Genomic DNA, 24758 nt, shown 5'->3' with positions numbered 1-24758 from the left:
GAATGTTACCAACATCCCTTCCAATTCATTACGACTCTTTGTTTGTTTAACATCACTGCGATGTGTTTTGGTTTTCCTTCCTTCTTCTTCTTCTTCTTCACTTTAAGTACATGTTATATGTCCCCCAGGACAAATGCACCAACTAACAGACATCAAAATAAACTTGAACTTAAAAACACCAGCCCCTGAGCATGTGGCCAACATGTGGCTCAGCTCATGTCTCTGCCACTCTGTCCCTCTGCTCCTCTGGAGAGTCACAGAGACCAGTCTGGATGTTGAAGGGGAATCCTGGCAGGCTCCCCACAGTCACAACATCCCCGCTGCGCTGTTGACAGGAGTCTCCGGTACACTTTGGACATTGTTTTGTAAGTCACTCAACGAGCACATCCGACTAATCGCTGCAGTTTGTAACAGGGACTGGGAAGGTAAATCAGAACAGCATGTGGATGTTTGAGCAATCCTCGTCATGTATGCTGATGAGGGCGAGTGTGTGGTCTGCACTCCGTGTCAAGAATGAACCCAAACACAGCGCAACATCATAAACTTGCCTGATATGTGACCCTCTGCTTTTCTATGTCTCATCATGGACAATAAAGAGTCCAAAGCAGTCGGATCCTGGGCCCAGACTGTGTATGTTGGATGCTTCTAATGTTGACTAGACTGTACAAGCAGGGGAGGACTGTACGTTTTCTCACAGCATTATATTTAAGTACATTTCTCAGGAACTTTATACTTCCACTACATATTGTACTTTTACTTTCATTTATTTGACAGATACATTTACTAGCTACTTTGAAGATTCAGACTTTCCAAACAAACTCTATGATCAATAAATAAAGTACACTGTAAATTAAAACTACTGTACTCAACAAGAAAGAAGTTAAAATAGCTTCACTTCGACTAGTTGCAACATTAAAATACTGCTTAGTAATAAGTAATAATAATCCAGTAATATTCTATTTGGCCACTTAATGAACAACTTTAAATTTCAAAAATTTTAATGATAACAGTTCTGTTTTTCTAGTTACATTAAGTAAAGATTTACAGTATAGAGTAATTGCAGGACATTAACTTGTAGTGCAGTAATTTTATATGGAGGTAATAAAAGATCACAGTAATATTCTTAGTATATTTCAGAACAGTTGCACTGTGACAAAAGAGAAGTGAAGCTATATCAATGTTAAAATATGTTTAAATTAGAAAAAGAGGAAAAACGAACACACCTGAAACAGTGTACCCATCACCCATACTGTAGTCTGTGGCCATTATATTTCTGCTGTTTGACTGTAATATTGTTGCTGAAGTCAGAGTTTGGCTGAACTTTATCTGAATGTATATACAGAAACAAAGTGCTCCCACAGATCAAACTAATCTGATTGGAAATATGCTCAAATTGTAATATGCAATCAAGGACCTGATTAAATGAGCACTGACTATCCACCAAGCAGCTGTAAGAAGTGTACAAAAACATTTCACCTCAAAATTAAGGAACAAAAAGTTGTTGACAAGCCAGTCACATATAACAGAATTACTGCTGAGATTTGTATCAGTGCCTGATGCGTTGTTATAATAATCTAAACATGATATAACAAGGCAGGTGACACTGGGAGAACAACAGTGACTCATTCCTGGTGGCAAAGCTTGTCTGTGAAACAGCACAAGAGCTCTGAAAATAGCCTCTACACAAACATTACTTTGTGGAAGTGCAGGATGGCTGGACGGCTCTTTGGGACCTGAAGCACCTCTTAGCTTCTGCTGTCACCACAAGCTGTGCTTGTACACAGAGAGCCCTCAGGTCCTCTAAAAGCCTTTCTGTAAAACCCAAATATGGGGGGTAAACTTGTGATTTATCAGTGTTTAAAAAACTAAAGAGCAAAGAAACATCTTATTCACTCCAGTGCATGTGACTTGTGTTTTTTTAAAGGTCACTAAGCACATGGATTTTTAAGTATCTGCAGTGGGCATGTGATGGAAGAACTTTGGGAGACATATAAAGTATTTAGTGAGAATAAACAAGCCCTGTGCTGTGTATTTAGAATATTGCATTTCAGCATAATGTTAGCAAGAGAAGAAATACTACTAAAATACTTCTCAAACTGAACTATATATCTAAAAAATCATTTCAGCCATAAGCAGTTCCATAAAATATGTCAATTTTAACTTTATTCTAAAGCCCCATATTTGAACTTTAATACTGTGGCCCGGTGTTGGTTTTATAGGCGTTGTCACGTTGCTCACCTCTAGCAGCTCGGACACAATAGGCAGCACCTCTGGGTTGCAGATGTCAATGGAATCATCCCTGTAGGTCTTCTTCTTGTAGCAGATGTTTCCCAGGTGGAGGATTGCTGACAGCAGGGAGAAGATCCTGACAAGGAGACACATTATTAGAGGTGGCCTGTGCCAATTTTCAACCACAGTAGGTTTAATAATTTCAGAATTGGTAGTATATTCGGCACTACACTACACTACACCCACAAGGAGACTGGTTGGGTGTTTCTGTGTACAGGAAGCATGAAGGTGTGTAAGATAAATGTCGTTTAGATATACAGCCACTTCCATAATTATTAAAACCTGATTGAAAAGTGTCAGTTCTCCTTTATTATGTTGTTTAGGGCAACTAACTTGCTGTTTTACCAGGTTTCTGTGCTCAGAGGCTCTTGATAAGGACACTTGACAAGGTCACATCATGTAACATTTCTGCAATTAGATGGTCTCTGTCACCAGCAGCTGAATCTCATCTAATTATTTCTCTATTTGCATTGTAGAGATAATGTGCATCTCCAGGAAGATCCTGACTTCACAAATCACTTCCTCTTGCCTGTTTGTGTCAGAGGAATATAAACTAAAGTGCAAAGACCTCAGCGACTCCTTTCATCTACTCAAAGTGGGAAAGACAAAGAGCTCCTCAGATGAGGAGTAGGAGGACTTATGCAGTGATTAGCTTACACTGCTACCCCTGTGGCCACATCTGCTGAGCTGGCAGTATACTTCCACACCACAGAATGTCTGCAGATTTATATCTGAGCCTGATGCTAACAGACTGTGGGGTTGAGGTTCTATAAGCATTTATTAAATATGTATGAAATATCACTCAAAGCAAAGCTAATTTATTTCTATAGGCCTTTTAAAAAATCCAAGGTTACAATCTGCTTCACAGCAAAATGAATTAACAATCAGAATCATTATAACCACACATATCACTCACAATCACAGGAAAGCATAATAAAATAGATACAAAACAGTAAAAATAATCAAATAAAATTCATAAATGAATGAAAAAACCTCAACAAGGAAGCATAAGTCTTTTACCTAAGATGGCTAAAAGTCTCATCTGAAAGAAACTTGGTAATCTGTTTATCTAATTTAAGAGCATCATCAAATTTTACTTCAAGATTCCTCACTTGAACTTTGTGAGATTTGATGTATTGGGCCAAAGGGCCAAGATACCACACACTCTGTCTCACTTCCGTTAAAATGCAGGATGTTCAAAGTTAACCAGGTTCTGAGTTCCCTCAAACAGTTGAACAAATTCGGCAGTGAGCTGCACTTTATTGCCATCATATACTCGAACATAGTTAATCTTACTGTTTGCGTGTGACAGGTAGGAAGCCGACCATCTCCATAGCCAGCTGCAGCCGCTCAAAGTCATGTTTCAGATCCTCTCCTTCCACTGTGAAGCAGTCCTGCTGGTATCAGATGAAAACACACAAAGAGAGAAGAAGAGAGGAAGACAGAAAGACACATCAGCATCAGCAGAGACATTTTAATGAATATATGACAAATCAACTAAGCTGAAGCCTGTTTGATGGGTATTGTTGTGGCATATCAACACAATCCTGTCGTGTCCTGTTGCTGTAAATTCACACTGTATTTCATATATAAGGTTTCTGAAATAAAGCATCAGAAAACATTATTACACCTGACAATTAATTCATTTGTAAGATATAACATTAAATTAGTCACAGGTCAAAGTCATTGTATTACAGGTCATAAGTAAATTTTACATCCTGGCTATCAAGTCCCACATTTTGTTTTTTTAACATTTTTTTAACAGAAATAATAAGTGTGTTGCAGAGCATATGACTTTCAAATACATTTTAGAACATTAAAAATTGGTACTCCTGTGATAACGGGCTGGTGTGCAGTGGAAATGCACTTTTACTTCCTGCTTTGTTTTTTAATCCATGCATTTTGGAGCAAGCGTCAAGTCATTCTAAAAGGTTACAGACTAAGTGAAATTGTGAATCACTGGTATAAAAGTCGAGTTGTATGTCTCTTTGAGTTTTGTTAAGTCGGGTCTGAGTCAACAGGAAAAACAATCAATAGGCAAGACCACCGTGTAGAAACTAACTGGTCACAGGAGGCAACATGTCATAGTTGTGTCTCTGGCTTAGATCAGCAGACAACAAACTGTGTGATCATTTTGGAGTGATTAATTTAGACACAATGTATGAAAAAACACAAATGTTTAATTCACTTGATGAAACTCAGTCCACCTCTGTAAACCTTGCTAAGTGAACACATTGCCTTCCTGTGAAACACAATGATGTGTCACACAGTGAGTTTTTGTGAGTTTATGAATGAATGAGTGAAAAGTCAACATTGACTGCCTATGTGTGTGTCCCCTCAGGCCCTCTGGTCAGTCAGCATGTCTCTGCTCAGGCGGCAAGCCTCTCACAGGCTGTAATTAGCACATACCGCAGCCACTGGCTAGCGACAGAAGTCACAGGAACTCATAATCCACCGTGGATCTGCCTCTTTAACATTCAACACTCCACTCCATTGATTTCCTTTGGCTTAGAACTTGTCAGGAAGTGCAGAGCCAACAAGTAGCACGTTTCTCCAGTGAGGGGTTCTGAGGCTTCTTGAGCAACAGCAAGACCCAGGAGAAGCCAGTATTCAAACTGCTGGGTATGTTCAACCTCAGCGCCAAGTAGCACAACATAATACGTTGAAGAAAGTTGAGAAATTAAAGAGATCAGCTTGGGCCAGTTGTGAGGGAATACTCTGGTCAAACACTGGTGTTTAGGAAAATAAAAGAACAAGGGCTTCTTGAGTGCAATAAAATATGATGAAGGAATAATCAGTGCTTCTTACTTATGCTAAACAAAAATGTTTTTCCAACTTCAGAATATGAAACGATAGTTTTATACCCTGATTGAAACAGATCTCAGATGAACCCAGTTAAAAGTATGTATATACAGTCAAGGCTTTCCTGTTACTTACCATGATTTCATCAAGATTTCTGTTGCTGAGGCACCAGGTCAATTTTATGCCAAAAACAACATGCCACCCTGTTACTAGACATTCCACATGAGCAAAAACCACAGACACCCAAACAGGCGCAAAATGCAGATTCACAGCCGCTGAGGCCCAGAACCAAATAGCCGCCTGCATAAATGAAATGCTAACATTCACAAAATGTTTGGTCTTTGGGAACTTAAGTCACATTTGTTTGTTTCCTATTTTTGTCTATAGATGTTACACCTGGAATTTATATACGTGCCTCGGTTCAAAGTGCTAGGTGTCTCTATTTACTGCAGCTTGGCTCCCGGCATTTTGACACTGGTAGAGGTCAGAGGTTAAACAGGCACAAAGGGTTGGTCATGTGCTCAGACAGCTGTTATGGGCTGTTGAGCTTTCTGTGTGTGTGTGTGTGTGTGAAGACAGTGACATCATCTCCTTAGACGGAGGGGTCACAGACTGATGAAATCATTGACTGACCCTTGAGGGAGACAGCGTTTCAGCAAACAGGGAGTGGAGTCATTTGTGTATGGAAAAACATATGAGGGGAAAAGGTGGACAGAGAGAGAAAGACAGAGCTCCAAGAAGCCAGTGATGTTAAAGAAATAACTCAAGGTTTGGGAAATATGCTTTTTTCCTTCCTTAGGAAGAGTGAAATGAGTCGGTAACAATCTCATGTCTTTGTTAAGAAAGTGCTGTACATTTATAAACCATACCTGTCAATGCACCCATTATAGATGTTATCAAGTCATTCAGTGGCCTATTATCATTTGTTATTGGGCCATAGTTATGGCTCAGAGGGTCCATACTCCATCTATGTAGAGGTTCTTGTGTTGTTATAATGTTCTAGACTTTCGTTGTCAGGGCTATAAACAAAGAGTACCTGCTTTACAGACAAACACTATGTGTAGAGGTTTAGGCACCAAAACTACTTGAGTTAGTTTAGGAAAAGCTTGTGGCTTGGGTTAAAATACTCACCAATAAAAACATGTTTCCCACTGATTTCTGGTCAGTGCAGGGACTCTAGCTTCTCCCTGGATCTGATTACTTGTCTACTTGTCTGCCCCTCGTCTGAACCATTTTAGCCTACCTGTGTATGGACTTAGTTTATTATCTCATTCTGGTCAGTAGCAGCCCTGGGCCACTATGGTACTTTCTGCACCTGGGTCTTAAATAAAGTCACAAGCCGTGAGAGTGATCCACATGTTCAGAAAAAGAAAATCCTAATTTTGGCCGATAAATGGCTGAATATGCTACATCTAATATCTGGAGATTATTATGTAGGAGTGATGTGAGAAATCTGCGTAGGCATCTTGATACAGGACACATTTGGACACATTGCCTCGACTCCATTGGACCAAAATGACAACAGGTTTCCAGAGCAACGTTTTAGATGAGTATTTGATACTCAAGAGATTTTTGGGGGTAGTATCTCTTTAACTGTATGAATATGGAGAAGGACCTGAATGCTAAAAACATTGCGTGTCCTCAGAAAACCTTTCCTGGATAAAAGAACTCTGTTAATAAATTGGTAGACATAAAGCCAAAGTCAAGAGGGAAATACTGAAACTATCACACAAGTTGTATTTATACTAACTGGATCTTGTGTCAAGTATTTGCTCCCTGGCAAAGTCAAAGTAACCTAATCTTGTATTAGTACATATTGAATCCCTTAATCACAAAACAAATCCCACTGACCAAACATTACTCACTTCATTCAAGTAGCGGCTGGCAAGACAGTGGCAGGCTCACAGAGCAGCAAACACACACAAACTATGGACCACACACTGACAGGGAAGGTTCAGGAACAAACAAGCTGCTGTTAGAGCGTGTTTTTGTGTTTCTGTACATTTCACATTGATAGCACTGTCTTGTCTTGTTTTGTTTTTTCATGTAAAGAGCATTGAAACTGTGGCTTTACACTCAAACCTACTGTGCTTGTTGTTTTCAAATATTAAATGTGCATCAGCCAGAAACATCCATTATCATCCTCGTTGTCTTACACTAGCATTGCAAAGAAAAACGAGGCCCTTAAATATAAATATAAGGTTATTTAAGGGACTTTTCTCTACAACAGTCAGCCTCTGTATGAGTATTCATACCCCTCAACGCCACTGACCACTTCCACTGTGGTGATTTTGAGCTATCATTGGTTCAAAAACCAAACTACTCTTTTCTTCTGACTTTGAATTTAAGAACATATTGTTGATTGTTACTTTTAAATGCAAAAACAAAGGCTAAATAGGGATGTTTGTACTCTGCAACAAGCACCAAGTTTGTCCACTGTACATGGTCAGGTTTGTATTCCTGCTCTGTGCAGTGTGTCAAATACTAAATAAAAAAGTAGCAGTGAATGCAAAAACCTGAAGCTTCCCATTAAAGATGGTGGTTTCCAGACATCATCACCCTTCTCACAACAGCAAAACATCCAATGGTTAGTTTAAAAGGATTCCTTTATGTCGGAACTGTTAATCAGCATATAGTTTCAAGAATGATGTAAAAGAATAAACGTCTTATTTTTAAAACAAAGAACTTACAGTATTTTGATGTCAATCATTTAAAATGAGATACTGTAAAAAAAAAAAAAATCAAATACACAGATGGCTACATTTAGGGTATCCCTTTAAACCTTTCAGATGCAGTCCTTACAGAGCACGCCCAGTAGCGGTCAGTCCAGGTCACCGTTACAGTGAAAGCAGGCATGTGTGGACAGCAGGGAGCAAACAAGACCAAGACTGGCACCAAAAATTCAGAGAACCACGACACACCCATGAGCACAGATGTACACAAACAACTTGTCATCCACATGATACTGACCAGCTCGCTCTCATAATAATTGTCCCAGTGGAGTCTATGTGATTTCTTTGTCATCTGGAAGCAAGGCAGATCGGGTTAGGAAGGCATGAATTACACAAGAATACGCACACGTTCAAGTGACTGAGAAAGATTATACATGCTTTTAATACTTCAGGCAAAAAATACTAATCCTCTCACACACTCAAACCAGACACACACATCTCCAGAGCTGAAAGTACAGAAACTACTGTAGTAAACTATTAATACAACAGCGTGCCATACTTCATTACAGGTAATTACTGCATTCAAAATCTCTCTTATACTATTAGTATTGTCAGTAGAGGTATTATACAAGTCCTGTGACTGTTATTGTTGTGTTACTGATGCATTAATGTGGAAGTAGTATTACTGTATACTGCTGTAGCTGGTCACACTGAAGCTGTTGTTAACTTCATTATAGACTGTTTTGTGTTTAAAGTCATAATCAACAGTTAATTAAAAATTATACTGTATATGTCACTGCTGAATTAAATAAAGTACAACATTCAATCTGCAAGGGACAAATACCTCTAAGTTGTACTTAAAGTTATAATCATTATGATCTCTTTGAAAAATTGCAAGAAAAAATTTGTACATTGTTCAGCTGCTAGTTTTTACTATTGACCTTTAAATACTACCACTACTGGGGAAAACAACTTGCACTGTACAGGAAATGAAAACATACTGTTGTTGTTACAACAATGTGGTTTGTCTCCTCTGTTTCATTTCTGACAGACATCCCATTCAATTACTGTACCTAATTTTTTGGCCATTTGAGGGCAGTGGAAACCACTTGTAAACACAACACTAACATAACATCCCCTTTTAAAGACCATCAAACAGATAGTTGATTATTTACACATGCGGCATACACCAGCAATGTGTTTCTGTCCACCCGGTGAGTCGGAGACCAACGTTCACTCGTCTTTTAGCTCTGTGTTTGGTCTCTACCAACTCCTGTGGGAAATACCTGGCTCTTTGCCTGCTAAATGCCCCATGACACTCAGCTGCCAGTTTATTAGGTATATCTACTATAGCTACTGTAAAACTAAGTCAGTCTAATGCACATTAACAGTCCTGTAATAAATCTTCCTTCATGAAGTTGATATTTTCAGATTTAGAGGCGTTGATTCAACTCTGTGACCATTTTGGAGGATGGAGTAAATGGTATACAGCTGCCATAAAAAGGGTGGCCAAAATAATAAAAACACCTGTTAGTATAATGAAATACAATCCAACAGCAGCACAAACTCCATTATATACCTCAAACTGCAAAAGTAAAACGGTTTGAACAAAACGTGAAGGGGAGATTTATTGCAGGACTGCTCATGATCTAGTCACTAACTTTGTCTGTCTGCTTGGTGTTTGGTGCTGAACCAGTAATATACATTTTTTAAAGCATTTTACTGAAAACAGCTGCCTGCTGCAGCCAAAAGAAAGATCCTATGAGTGAACCAGTATAGTAATGTTGTGGCCGGACATCTAAACAATGAGCTCCAGTAAAACTCATTACAAAGCACCATAAAGATGAGAGGATCTAGGATTCAGTCTTCTGAGGACACCGTTCAAATTTTATGTCATTTGATACATTATTCCAGTAAAAATAGCTGCTTTAAGGATTATAAGGAAATGTTCTTAGTTATGATGAAGTTCTGAGAAACAGACAGACAGAAACAGGGAACAAAATCCTTTGCTGAGAGACAACAGAGCTAAACACGATAATCACTTTGCTCTGTTGTGACACCATTTTTGTGTGTGTGCGTTTGTCGCATACACACAAACCTGTGTGCTCACAAACACACGCGACCCCCGGCGCCCTCTGCACGAGAGCAAGTCAGCGCCAGATTTATTCCCAAATCTTGCTGTTGCCATGGAAACAGAGCTGCATAGTAACAAGCAGCAGAGGGGCGGGGCGTTTGTTGTTGAGGAGATAAAAGGAGGGCGGGAAAAAAAGTGTTTATTTTCTGATGAAGCCAAAAAAGATGAGGAAGAAAGAATATGAATCCTCACGTGTCTGCTGCCAAGGCACACAGATGCACTGCAAAACATGCACACATATGGGGGCTCTGGCATGTACACAAGCATGTAAACACACACACACACACTTGACAGAGACACTTTTGGGCTGATGTAGTCAACACATCCCAGTATTGAGGGGTGCACCAGTTATGATGAATGAGTAAATAGCATCCAACAGAGGGAGAAGGAGAGAAGGGAGTTGGAAAAATGATCTATCATCATCTTCACAGTCTATGTCAGCTACATCTCGACATGGCGCCTAGGCTTATTTTTCAGTAATAACTCATCACTTCCTTGCATTTAGGATGAACGCTCACATCTATGCTGCATTCTTTGCAGCACATTAAGATTCAAACTTCCTTGTGTTTTCCAAGCATTATAAATCAGATCTTTTCAATTTTTTATTTTGCTCAATCACTAAACTCTCACGGTATCGTTCTTTCCTACAACTTGTTAACAAACAACAGCTTTTGATTCAGTAACTGATGTTGTTCTACTGACTTGATAAGTGCTGACAAATGACTAGATGACTAATTTCAAGATAAGCAATTATAACATTAGAAGCTTTTGGTCACCTTGTTCTGTCCCTTCACTCCTGTTGCTTTTCTATGTCTATAATCTTAAACACTTTTTTGACTGAACAGAAATAGGATATAATATTAGATAAGTATGAGAGTCTTAGGGCTTGGGTAGCTTTTTTACTGGCTGCCAACAGGATATCCGAGTTCCAGCAGTGATACCAAATCAATACTTTTTTATGCCTCCACACCAGCAGTAGCCACAGCCAGGGGCATTATGTTTTCGGTTTGTCTGTCCAATTCTTGTTACCATGATATCACAGGAACACCTTGAGGGAAGTGTTCACTAGGACTCAAGGATGAACTGATTAGATTTTGGTGTCATAGGTCAGTGATCTCACTTCTGTCCCATACCTGTGATTTTGGCTGTTTAGTTGGCGGCATACAACTGTGAAGCGATAATTCTAGCTGATATTGCTAAACCAAATTCTTATTTTGTTCATTAGTCAAAACAAATTTTTCAAACATATATTGTCTTTCTCAAGAAGTGCAAAAAATATTTTTAACTGGCAAAGTAAAGCATAAACAAGACCTGACAAAGCAGTTAATGATACATTTTCATTTAAATATTAGTAGGTCATAATTATTGATACTTGATGCTACACAAGTGTCGGTAATATTCTAAAGAAATAACTGAAGTTCAATTGCCAGTCCTAATATTTAGCTTTGTTTTGTGAGTTCATTGCTGAAGAAAGTTTATGGTGTCTCCTCTGGAAGCTGATATTTTGAGGTGTTTATAACATGATGTCATTGAGGTTGATTTTAGGAAAGAATCTCTTCTTCCTAGTTTGTTAATGATTGGATTAGAAATGATATTTCAGATTTTGTAATTGGATTTCTTTTTAATTCTGATTTTGTTATCCATAAGCATAATTTAACTTATTGTCATGGCTGTAAAAATCATTAGCAGTGACCGTACAAGTAGATACACAAAGAACACCTCTACAAAATGTAAACCATACACAATAACTGAAACAAATGTTTTTAAGAGCCAGGCAGCGAGTCGGAGCCACTACTTGTAACCCTTACAATCAACTACAACAACACAAATCCTGTTTCCTCTCTTATCTCAGAAGCAGGATCATTTGACAAGTAATGCAACAGGACAGCACAAACACAGCATAATGAAGTGGAATTAATTTTGTCATTTACACGTACTATCACCGACTACTGTGCTCTCTGCGTTTGTGTGTGTGCATGCGGACCTGGTTGAGGTAGTGGTATTCCTCAGGTTTGAGAAGGTGGAAGGACTTCCTCTCCTCTTCACTGGCTCCGGCCAACAGGTAGTAAAAGACATGGTAGTTTCTATAGACACACACAAACACAAAGGGTTACAGGCTGTGGTTCTACAGCACAAAAGCATTTCCTGTATTGATTCCATTTGAAAGTTCCTCAGTGGTGAACTGAGGACAGCAGCTTTCACATCTCCTCGCTCCACTGAAGTGACACCTGAGGAAGAGGTGCCATTCAAAGCTTTGAGGTAGGGTACAGTAGAAGAAACTGTCCATCTGCAGCTGATTTCACAACCCAAACCTACAACATGTAGCAAATAAGTCACCCCTTCGAGCCGGTTGGCTCACATATCAAGTCAAACAAAGCAGCAGTGCGGTGTGTGGGCTGCAGGTAAGGAGTTGTGATTAACCATGATAAAGGCCGGGGCTTCAGCCAACGCACTGAGATGTCATTCTATTACATCTGGAAACAAACTTCAGTTCTCTGCACAGAGACAGTTAGTGCTTGATGGAGTGAGGGAAAGTTGGGAAGCCCAAGGTGGATATTAGAGAATCCTAAACTGTAATAAGTAAATGTTTTTAATGGAAAGGCTTTTTCTGCTGCTAAAATTCTCTGACAAGTTAAGGTTGCTGTTATATAGCTTTCTGATACAGGTACTTGAATGCAGCTGTTGTTAACAGAGACACTAAAGTAAAAATCAGGGATCCTCAGATAGTGACACTAACAACACAATACATGACTGACACATTAAGTTATATTAGTTATAAAACCATACACCTAATAAGAAACCAACAGTTGCTGAATACAGTAACAGCACCTCACTTGCATTTGGACCATTTGCCACCATCCCTCAGCTAATTCCCCAGTACTGTTGTTTCCCCACACTGGGGTTATACAGGGGCAACCTGTCATGAAACAGGCTTGAGGATTTAAGATAGTTTGTGGCTTATCATCAGGCTGCCTGCTCCCCCTTACCCCTCTGATCCAAGTCAGAGCCATTTGGGAGGTCCTGTCTTTAGTTTCTATCAATATGGCTGCCAGGGCCTGTCATCAGTATGAAATAGAATTCCAGGGCCAAGTGGGGTTTAGAGGGATTAGATGACCAGTAGAGGGTTTTACTTTGTTTTTTCTTTTGCCTTCCCAAAGCCATTATGGTGGTGGGACAGTCACCTGGGAGGGCGAGTGATATGAGGACAGAGCCGGTGGAGCAAGGGGAGGGTGTTTGTGTTGTCTGAAGAATGAATTTAGGAACGTGGGTTCAGGTGGAGATTCCTGCATGTATGTGTCGATGCTGTGTCTCCAACATAGTAGGTTTATAGAATGTGAATGTCTGAACTGAAAAAAGAAGTGAGAACAGGTGGTGGTGGTGTTACACTCTACGGGAAGCATAACCGAAATCTGTGCATTTTCCCAACAACTCCTGATGTGCAGTTAAAGTATTAAAACACAATGTCCTGTTCTGTTTGTATAAATGATCCTGAGGGAAATCAGATAGAGGAGCTGAGCAGAGAGCAGAGGGCGATTTCAGATGGACAGCTGATACAGTATATTCCTATTTTGCAGAGGAAATGAAAACTATTTCAGTATCAAGTTTCTTAAACAAAGAACACACGAGAACAGAGATATGGATTCGACATCTTATCTCTCACACAAGTGGGAAACTGGCTCTCAAAGTTTCTAATTACAGATTTAGATTATTTATGGCTGCAACACATCACGTAGAGTTACTTACAGTATTAGGTATCATTATTTTTTTAATTATTGTGTAAATTTCAAAGAAAAAAAGTAATTTTGAAAAGAAGATTTGTTTAAACATATTTTCACAAACTGATTCCTGCAACAACGAAATGCTGTTAGGATCCTTTTAAAATGAACACATGTCAAAAAGTAGTTACAAAATGCAAATGAGCTGCTGATTATGTATCAAAGAGGCTCCAAGTAGGTAAAAAACTGACTTTTTCTTCATATTGTGGAAAACAACACAATGTGTTTTGGCCTTAGGCCATCGTCAAGATTTGTTAAAAGCAACGTAACACATAACGTGCTTTTAATATACCGATGAGGGCCACAAGCCAAAATGTGTTGCTCTCGCAATAAAGTTGTTCTCTGCACTGCAAGTGTGGCTGGAGTTTTGACCTTTTCAGGTTATTTTCATCATCTATGCACCTTGGCAGTGGGTGAAGCTGTGCCAGAGGATTCAGTGCTGAGGCATTCTCATTGTCATGTCTTAAAAATAAGATGTAATAAATGCAAACTTGGGACAAAATCTTACTTTGTTAGAAATGTGTGAACATAACCTGCCCAAACAGTTGGTTAGTGAGGCAACCAGGTGACAGTGTGTCAACACTGAATCTCCCAGACGTACCAGTGATGAAATGACCAGTATGCAGACAAATATTCCAACTAGTTACTGACGTAAAAAAACAAACAAAAAAAAAAAACAAAACATACAGTATATCATCTACAAGCCATGCTGTTATTGTATATGAATCACCCTTTTGTTTCTACTCACCTCTCATTGTGTTCCTGGTAAACCAGACGTGATTTCTCCAGCAGGTACTTCTCCACATATGCCCTGAAAACACCACACAAACGTACGTACAGTCAAAGGGCCCAAGTAAGAAAACTCTCATGTGGTTTCTATGTGTCTGTGGGTATTTGTCTCACCCCCGAACAGTGCCACTCTCCTGGTAGTTGACCTGGATGAACTTGCCGAAGCGGCTAGAGTTGTTGTTGTGGGCCGTCTTGGCATTCCCGAAGGCCTGAGGAGAAAATGGAAAGCGTCACCTCCAGGTCAACATGTCAGCATTGACAGGTGATGACAGGCACGTAGATCAACAGCATGAAAACGTCTGCAGCACGAAGGCATGAACGTAGGTAATGGATATACAGTAAGTGTAGAATATGTTGTTCTCATACCATCTATCTCTCATATTACTCAAAGTACATTTAAATTATCAAATGGGATCAGTACATTCCAGTCTATGCTGTTCATCTATGGGCAAACTTTATGATGGGAACTGGATTCTGGACCAAAATGTGTTAGGAGTAGAGGGAAAAGCTACCAATCACAGCTCTGTAACAGAGGTCATAAGGCTCAGGAAGGGGCCTGCAAGAGGCATGCACACACACACACACACACACACACACACACACACACACACACACACACACACACACACACAAAACACAAATATCGCACTCAGACACGTCAACCATGTACTGAACTGCCAAATTCCTACACAGGCAAACACACTGCAGAGCTGAAAACAGCTGAACACAGTTGCTACTCATGGGTGTCTGTGGGCATTTCAGCTAAAACACACACATGCACACACACAGGGAATGCATCATTAGAGGTTCCTGGAGCAGGTTCTTATAAGGAGTCTGATGGGTCCCAGTGAAGTTGGTAGAAGAAGAGAGGAGAGGAAAAATTAAGAGGTGATGAGGAGAGGAGATAAGTGGAGAAAAGAAGAAGGAAATGAGATGAGAGGCAATGAGAAGAGGTGACAAGGAGAAGTGAGGAAACAAGGACAAAGGAGAAAAAGAAAAGGCACAAGGAGAGCAGAGGAGGGAAGAGGAAATGAGACAATGGGGAAAGAAGAGAGGAAACAGAGAAGAAGGGAAAGGAAAAAAGGAGAAGAGTGGAGATGAGACAAGGAAACAAGAAAAAGGAGGTAGAGAAAAACAAGAAAAACAAAGAGAACGAGGAAAGGAGTAGTATCAAGGAGTGTAAACTGAGAGAAGAGTAAACAGAAGTGTAGAGAGACAAAGAGAGAAAAGAGGATACAAAAGGAGAGGGGAGACACAAAAGGAAATAGAGATGAGACAGCAAAGATGATGAAAAAGAAAGTGAGAGAAGAAGCAATGGATGCAATGGGGAGGGAAGAAGGAGAGATAATCTAGGGCAGGGGAGATGATAAACGTAAAGAGGAGAAGACAAGACAAAAGATGAAAAGAGAAAATGAGGAGAGGATAGAAGGACAGGAGTGAAGAGAAAAGAATTACAAGATTACATGAGATTATGAGAAGGGAATGGAAGAGGAAATGAGAGCCAGATGTAAAAGGGAAAGGTGCTAGAAGAAGAGAGGAAAGATAGAAAGGTCGGAGGAAAGGAGAAGCAAGAGAACAAAGACATTAGAAAGGGATAAGAGGCATATTTTCATATTTCAGCAGCACTTCAGTTCACAGAAGCAGGGATGAACTTTCAGGCTGATGCAATCAATATTTGTGATAAATTGTCTAAAAAAAGAACCAGCAGAGAGAAAGGGGGGTGAGAGATGGAGAGAGAGGTGGGGTCAGATAACTGATTGTGGCTGCTGGGTACAACTCTGGAATAACATGGCTAACAAAAGTAAAATCCTGCTCTGGGTGGAGGCTTTGATCTTCAACCCAACACACATTTAACAAGCAATCAGGATGAACAGGTTGGAAAATAAAGAAAGATAAAACATCTCTCCCTTTGTTCTGTCTTTTTATCCAGCTCTCTGTCTTACTTCCACTCATCTGTCAATTCTCTCATTCATCTTTCCCTTAAATCTATGTCTTTTCTCTCCACCGACCCCCCACTGGGGCTTTATAAATAAAAGTCCTTCATTTCCCTAAACCTAAAACGTAAATCGAAACTGCAATCCACATGATAATGACAGACCTTTCATCCTCAGTAGCTTCTGATCTAAGAGCCCCTCTGTGGCCAAATATTTCCATATTTGAGTTTTATAGGAAAACCGACTTCCTGAAATGACTGAGTGCAATGAGCCCTGCTCTAATGGAAACTGTCAGTGACAATCAGATCACATACACTGGGTGTGCTTGTGTGTGTGCATGGGAGGATGCATATACTGCCGGTGCTCCTGATCTCGGCTCCTCTGTTTGCATGTGTGCCATGTGTGGATGCATGCGGCATGCTGAATGCAGTCTGTATGTGATTAATGAGCAGGGCGGCAGCATCTGGATGATTTAGTGGTGAACTCTGCTTCGCAGTCGCTGTCTGCTTTGACTGCAGCACAGGAAAACACACTGTGTGTTGGTGATTACTCTTTGTGGATGTGTGTGTGTGCAAAATCAGGGAGTGTAGAGGAGAAAGAGCAGGCAACATTAAGACCAAAATTTTCATTTGCTCTGTTTTCATTGTGGGTACTTTCTACTAAACTGTAAAAAACCAGAGGCAGACCGACCGCTCAGCAACGTGCTTAGCTTCACACCCTTGGCTGCATGTTATCCTCCTCTTTCTTTTGGCTCATTCCCTGTCATCTCTCTACTGTCTGCTTTCAAATAATAGCAAAAATGAGATGACAAAGCACTCTTGCAGTTGTCATAGTCATGACTGGAGCATAGGAGGAAGTCAAGTAATGTTACTATAGAGTGACTAAGCCTAGATAGTCAGGAGGCTGCAGAGGATGGATAAGTCAAAAACCATCAGACAGTGATTGTCCCATAACCTTAACCAAGTGTTTATTACACCAAATACAAAATAGTGATATTTTCCAAACCCAAACAAACTCCACCTTGGTGTTATCACATTGTAAAACTGGTTCCTTTTGCCACACTTATTTGAAGCATTTTTGGAAACAACTGACAAATCATGTCTGACAGAAAATGCTTCTACTGTATGTGTCATTCTGGAGGGCATGGGAAAACAGCCTGCTTAATTTGGAGGATTTGTTGGCTAAAACAACCCAACAACCTCCAAAAATAACCATGAAAACTAGAAACAATAGTCAAATGTTTGTTTACCTCAAGTCCTGGTGACCTACTTTAGTTAAAAATTGTCATATTGCTGTTTTGAGCAACAGGGGGAAATGCAGCACAGATGACTGCACACAGCTGTTTGGAAGGAAGTCATAATTGTTTGTAGGGTCATACATTATTGTTATTGAGGTAATTTTTTTGCCAAGTCATATCGTCACAGTTCAGGAGCATATGTCCATTGGCCCAGTGCTGGTCCACACTCCAGGAGTCAGGAACCACTGTGACAAACTGTGTGTTCAGAGTTGGGAATCAGGTCAGTTTAATTTGAGGCAGTTAAGTCAAAATGTAAAGACACAAAACATGCACGTGAAAAAACAATACAACAAACAGCTTACCAACTGTTAAAAATATTTTTTTAAATATTTATTTATTTTTACACAGTTTTCCTTACCATCACATGCCCTGTCTCTTCTTTTTATTAAAAAAGTAGAATTTTCTGATTCAGTGCTTGGATTTGGTCAGATCTTGGTCTAAATTTGATGACAGGCGTTAAGAAACAGCAAACAGTGATTTTATGTTCATGTACCCAGCCAGTATTTCAATAAATACTGGCTGGGTACATTTGCAGTTCCCATAAACCTATACAACTAAATTAACCCCAGTCTTCCCTGCATAACTAACAACGCCATATGGAGTCCAGAAATAACTGACTGTAAGTGTGTTAAAAACAGCTCATTGCAGCATGTGTTTACACAAATCAAAGATGCAGTGCTTACCCAACCATATGTTAGGTTTTATGTTGAAGTGAATGTGCTGACCCCAAGGCTTGATACTGCTGCGACTGTGTGTGTATGTGTCCCTATGTTTAAGCCAAATGGCAACAGTGGCTTCATAATAACAATATGCTAATGAATGCCTATGTGCTGTGTTATCACCTGTGGGCTTTTCCATGCTGTCACGTTACATTAACCACTCGCTTCCTCCACTGCTGCAGAAAACCCCTGCCCCTCAGCCTCAGTGGAAGCAAGCAGGGGTTCTGCTATTTTAGAACAGGACTTAGCGTGTTAAGTGTTGAGGGAAACAGGACAAGTCTGTTAATTAGCATGCTGAGAGTTTGCTCAGAGCAGAGGCTAAAATCAGCTCAAATACTAGTTCGTCCACACTATCCCTCTCACTTTCTCTTTAGTCTCTTTCCCCCAGTGCAGCTGCAGTGTTTCCTCAAAAACCATTAGGTGACCTAGATTATGAAAAACAAGCGGAGACGTGCCAAAGCCACTGCTGGGCTTGTGCCCATTTGCTCATTTTCTGTTTCCTTGAGTGTGTGTGTGTGTGTGTGTGTGTATGTGTGTGTGTGCGTGTGCACTTACGAGTGCAATTGTTTGGCTATTGTGTCACACACAGTAGGTAAACTCATTTTGAAATAGTGAAAGCTGTCAGTTGTGTTTAATGTAGATCTTGAGGACTCAGGTAACGGGGACTTGACTTAGACTATTGCTGGTGACTCAAACTTGACTCAAATTTGTACACTGGGGGTTTGAGACTCGACTCGGACTCAAGGTTTAGTGACTTATTTACAACGCTGGCTATATCACACCAGTGTAGAATATTATAATCAGAACCACAAGGGACAAAGTGAAAACGGTAAAGAGTAAAGAGAGGTCAGTCCCAGTCATCGCTATCTATCTACAGTATGTTCCCTTGCACTGTTTCTGCTTGTTTAACATCTGGATCTGGATTAGCAAACATTATTTATGCTGTGTTTCCCCAGATTTTACAGCCAAAGGATTTTTTTAGGCTGTACTACATCTGCACTCACAGCTCAGCAAGATGACATCACATCATATTCGTCCACCAACAGGTGCAGCTCGGCTTTACAAGACATTCAGAGTAGTTTGCGGTTTGGAGCAGCTTCAGTGCCAGCCATTCATGGTGATGTGCGGTCAGGCGGGAGAGCAGGTGGCTGTTAAGAGCTCCGCCCTTCATAGCAGCATAAGATGTGACAAATTACAATATTGCCAGTGTGTGAGTGCTCAGGAGTGCTGCATCCTTAATCTCTTTGAGACCTGCTCAGCACTGTAAACTACTACCGCGTTCATCTGGGTGTTCGCAAGCCCTGATTAACTGGACCAACTGGTGTCGGTCACAACGGCTGGGAGGAAGACTCGTACGATAACTGGAGGTTGCTATTCTAGATCCTCTGCATAAAACGGGAGTAAAAGGCAAGTACTATCACTTCTTCACTGCCAAAATGCCTCAAGCGATGTTGCAATTAAGTGTAACTAACAGACTATTGATTCATGTTACTTACTTTTCTTCCGCAATCAATTTTAAGAATCAAAAATAATAACAAATTCCCAAAACCTTTAAGTCACAATGATATGCAAGAGAAAAGTAAGAAATTCTCATATATTTGAAGCAAAAAATAGAATTAAAAAAAAAAATTTCTTGCTTATATTTTTACCAAAATGACGATTCATCAAGCAAAAAGAAAAACCACACTAAATCCCAAACTACTCGAGAAACAAAGTGCTAAATTGAGCCAGACCTCTTTGATAAAATGCATATGTTTAAGGCAAAATGAGTTTATAGCCCCAAAAACATCAGTGGACGAGGTTAATGAAGCAAGCTTCAGATCTTTTGTACTTTGCAGCTCATCTTTATGACTTGCTTTCAACTTTTTCCCCATCTCTGTACATCACTCCTCTCATTGCTTACTTTTCTGCTCCTTTTCCCTCCTTCAGACACATGGGATGAGCACTCTTTTCTAGGAAAAAAGGAAGCGAGGGCGGAAAAACGGGGTGAGGATGGATGAGTAGTGCAATTACATTCTTAATCCTGACAGGTCACACGGTGAAGGGGCCTCCTTATAACAGCCAGCAGATGAAGAAAGGAGAAGAGTTAGCCGGGGTTACAGAGAAGAAAACTAATAGAGTGTTCGCATATGGCCTAAAAATATACACATATTCAAGCAAACATTCACAAATATGCATGAGTCGCACACACAAATAGAGTATGGCCATCATGCGCTTCCTTTATGAAAGTCCATTGCCTTATTTACTGTTGAAATTTTAACTAACCATCTTACTGGCTAAATGTTCAGCACACTAACTTAAACATACACCAACAGGAAGAATTTAATGTTAGTGGAATTTAACCACACACTAGGCAACAAATGACTGTTCTGATTTCCATTGTGTTTAACTGTGAAAATCTGGCACGTTACCAAGTTTATGTTACCATCCTGTGATTTTATTTTGAAAATCTGACATATTTCAGAGCAACTCATTACTTCCTGTAACTAACTTCAGATTTTTAGTTTGAAAATCAACTACACTGCAGTGCCTGATAATGTCATGCAACTAATATGAGGCTTTTATTTTGAAAATCTGGCATGTTAATAGGCCTTCATGTGAGCCATGTAAATGTGAAGGAAGCAAACAAAGTGAGATAAGTTCAAGCAGTGCAGAAGGCATGAAAGTTTAAGTATGAATTCAACTAGTAAAAATCTGAAAGGAAGCATGAATGTCCTTAAAGAGCTTAACATTTTGGCATTTGAATGGTTTTTCTAGCTGAAAGTGTGGTGAAGTAGTTCGCAACAAAAAAAAACGTACGGAAGAGAAAGTGGTCAGAAAAACAATAGTGCTATCTTTTTGCTTTCTTTATGTTTGTGTACATATCCAGGATGTGCCTGTATGAACGTACAGTGTTAGTCATTTGCAGATCCTCATTCTTGTGTGTTGTGGCTGTGTCAGGGTCATCCTTTTAACGGGGCCCCATTACTCCATTCACACGCATCTATGCATATTACACATGTACACACAAAGGACACACCTCAGCATCAGACATACTCTACATGAAAAAAGGAACAGAGAATGTCACGCAAGTTCCTTTTATGGTCTGGGAAGGCACAAACACAGAATAATGCATCTGTGCTTTCAGTGATGACTTGACGCATTTACAAGCATCACAACCAGTTATACACAAAACCCCAAATCTCCTCCAACCTAAATCTTTGAACAGTTTTTTGAAGTCAAACTGACTAAAATAATTTGGATGGTTCCTCCCCGGTGTGGAATACTGTTAAGAAAACAGTGCTATGTGCGCTTGTTGAAAATGTCTTGCATCAATGTTCACAGGTTATATAATGGGAAACGTTCACCCTGCATCTTTAATCTCAGTGAATATGTCCACAGAAGGCGTAAATAGTAGAGCCAGACATGAAACATGGGGACTGAGACTTGGGTATGACATGCATGAGCTAAAGTGCATGAGTCTTAGACAACATAGCATTAGGACGCCACACTGAAACCATGTTTTAACCACAAAACAGCCCTTTAAAATATAAGGAATGCCAAAAATGTCCTTATTCTCCAAGAATACCATCAGTCTCAAGGTCTTAAAACCTAATCTGGTTATAAAAAAACACATACAAAGTACCAGAGCAGCCATCACCTTTTAAATATACTGTACAGCTAACTTTCATTTATCATTTAATCTGATCCAGATCATCTCACACTGAATTGTCATTGGGCCTTGTGGTGTGTTATTTTTGTGTTAGTCCCATATATATTCATGTATGCAAGTCCCATTCAGCCAAACACATCTGTTCATGTGTTGAGAAAAGTTACATCAGATAGCACATGAAGAAGGGGGCAAATATTTCTCACACATGCTCTCTCGCTCTCTCTCTCCATAAATGGCTGCTGTCACTAAAGTGCTGGACCACATCTGGATCCCACTGGCCTCAGGAAGCGCTGAACATACAGGCCCAGTCAAAGCCTCCCTCTCCTACACAAGATTGTCAACAGGCCCTACACCGCTGCGAGCAAAGATCTGAAGATAGAGGAGGAGATGAAGAGGAGAGGAAGGAGGAGGACAGATACACAAAATGAAGGGGGCAAACATAGTGGGGAACACAGGAGGAGAAGAAGAAGAAAAGGGATGGAGGAGAGGCAGGGGTCATTTTGTGGAACAAGCTGGATCCAGATCCGGCACCACTCAAATTATGACAGGCACCTATTTTGATGGACCCAGCACCTCATTTACATATGAAAGAAACAGAATATATGAATAATATATTATAAGTCTAATATAAAATGTCTAATAATTTTTGTACAACTACTGGACTCCTGGCCCATGACTGCTTTATGGGCCGTTTTAAATAACAGAAGATAACATTACTGCAGCACGGTGGTAAGGTGGTTAGCACCGTTGCCTCACAGCGAGAAGGTTCTGGGTTCGGGCCCCACCCGGGACCTTTCTGTGTGGAGTTTGCATGTTCTCCCCGTGCTTGTGTGGGTTCTCTCCGAGTACTCCGGCTTCCTCCCACAGTCCAAAGACATGCAGGTTAGTTTGATTGGTGTCTCTAAATTGCCCATAGGTGTGTGTGGTTGTTTGTCTCTATGTTAGCCCTGCGATGGATTGGTGACCTGTCCAGGGTGTACCCCGCCTTCGCCCGATTGCCAGCTGGGATTGGCTCCAGCCCCCCCGTGACCCCGTTCAGGGACTAAGCGGTAGAAAATGAATGAACGTTACTGCATTATATAGTCTCTGATGTGATTTAAACTTGTTGCTTTATTACTCTGGATATAATGTTAATGTGTGGTGGAGTAATATATGATATGATGTCATGCTTGCTATTGATTGAATGGATTAGAGGCCGTAGCCTCGCAGTCGTAATGTGTATTTAGCATTAATTGCACTCAACATTTATAACTCGCACTTGCAAATGTGTGACTTCTTGTGTGATTTATCGGTGGCTACAAACCCAAATCATGCTAACTGTCTATATTAGTCCAGCTACAGCTCAAAAAATCCCCAATCTTAATGTTGTCAACCCCTGCGGGGGTAGGTGCTAGCACGTTGTGTGGTATTTCAACCTCTGCTACAAGTCATCCAATAAAAAAGCAGCCTGCAAAGAAAAACATACACCAGGATGGTTAATCAGCACCAAATCACCTTTGCTTCAATCCATCCAGCACTCTAACACAACACAGCTCCACGTTTGGCAGATCCTGGGACTTTCTGGGAGTGTGCCTGAAGCTGCGCCTGTAATCCTCCATGGTGTAACTGACAGAAAACGTGACTGAGTGTAAGAGGTTGTGTGGGAAAATCCCACGAATGAGTGTGGTGAGGTGTTAATCCCTCGAGAGCAGAAATCCTACATACACAGTGTGAGTGCTGCAGTAAGAGATGATTATTTTGGGGATTTGAGTGGGAAGAATGTGTGTGTATAGTGTGTGCATATGGTTAGTGTGTGTTTGTGTACAGTATGCAGTGCACAATAAGTGCGTGAGTATGTTTGTGCACGTGGTTTCATTTTTTTAAATGTGTATGGAGGCAGTAACTAGATATATATTTAGTTTTAAATAGGGCTGAAATGATTAGTCACTGTGGTGGCGAGTTTATTACCCTCCACCTATTTTTATAACAGCTGCTGAATTTCAGTGTTTTGTTTGTAAAAATGCCAAACAATTCAGTGGTTTCATCTTCTCATATGCAAGTTTTTGCTCATGTTTCTACCTCTGTGTGATAGTACAATAAATATTATATTATATCTTCAGCCCTCGACTGTTGGTTGGACAAGAAAAGGACAAAATACCTGAATATGTCTTAGGTTTTGGGAAACTGTCACTATTTTATAGACCAGGTGATAGTTACATACCTAACAGAACCTTCATAAGAGTTTCCATTTGCTGACATTAGTTTATATTTAAAAACATTATGGTTTCTTGATGTTTGAGGTTCATTCTCTATTTAACTGTTATTTTTGTCAAACGTTATTTGGCAAACTTTTCCATCTTTCTGTTAAATAAAGGCTTTAAAAGGAATTTAAAAAACTAGTGCAAACAAATGTTTTGTCTTAGAGAAATGACTGAAGTGCCACTTGGATCTGACAATAAAGAAAACACAAAGCTTGTGTTCCTAAATCACAGGTGAGAATATCCAGGGTACAATGCTTTGTTGATGTTTATATCAGTTTGACAGCATAAGAATGTGATCTCATGTAGCTTTCAAAAAAAATAGCATGCCACATGTGTAGATTTTGCTTGTGTTTTGTTTACTGGGGGTTTAGGAACACTGTTGCAATGTCTGGCATTTCCTCTGTCTCATCTTTTCTCCTCCGTTCTTAAATTCACTTAATTAACTCAGTTCAGC

At 40.0% G+C, this 24758-nt stretch overlaps 1 protein-coding gene across 1 annotated transcript in view; it reads right to left on the bottom strand.

Annotated features, from left to right (window-relative positions):
• The window catches only part of LOC109972815 (unconventional myosin-IXa-like), a 91620-nt gene that overhangs the window by 48226 nt on the left and 18636 nt on the right, over nucleotides 1-24758 (bottom strand). The window contains 6 exon segments of the mRNA XM_020621977.1: nucleotides 2239-2365; nucleotides 3586-3683; nucleotides 8062-8115; nucleotides 11882-11981; nucleotides 14422-14484; nucleotides 14577-14671. Coding sequence (XP_020477633.1) covers nucleotides 2239-2365; nucleotides 3586-3683; nucleotides 8062-8115; nucleotides 11882-11981; nucleotides 14422-14484; nucleotides 14577-14671 — 537 coding nt within the window.

The sequence above is a fragment of the Monopterus albus genome, unplaced genomic scaffold (genome assembly GCF_001952655.1).
Source record: "Monopterus albus unplaced genomic scaffold, M_albus_1.0 scaffold7.1, whole genome shotgun sequence".
Lineage (NCBI taxonomy): Eukaryota > Metazoa > Chordata > Actinopteri > Synbranchiformes > Synbranchidae > Monopterus > Monopterus albus.
This window is presented reverse-complemented; position numbering and strand designations above follow the sequence as displayed.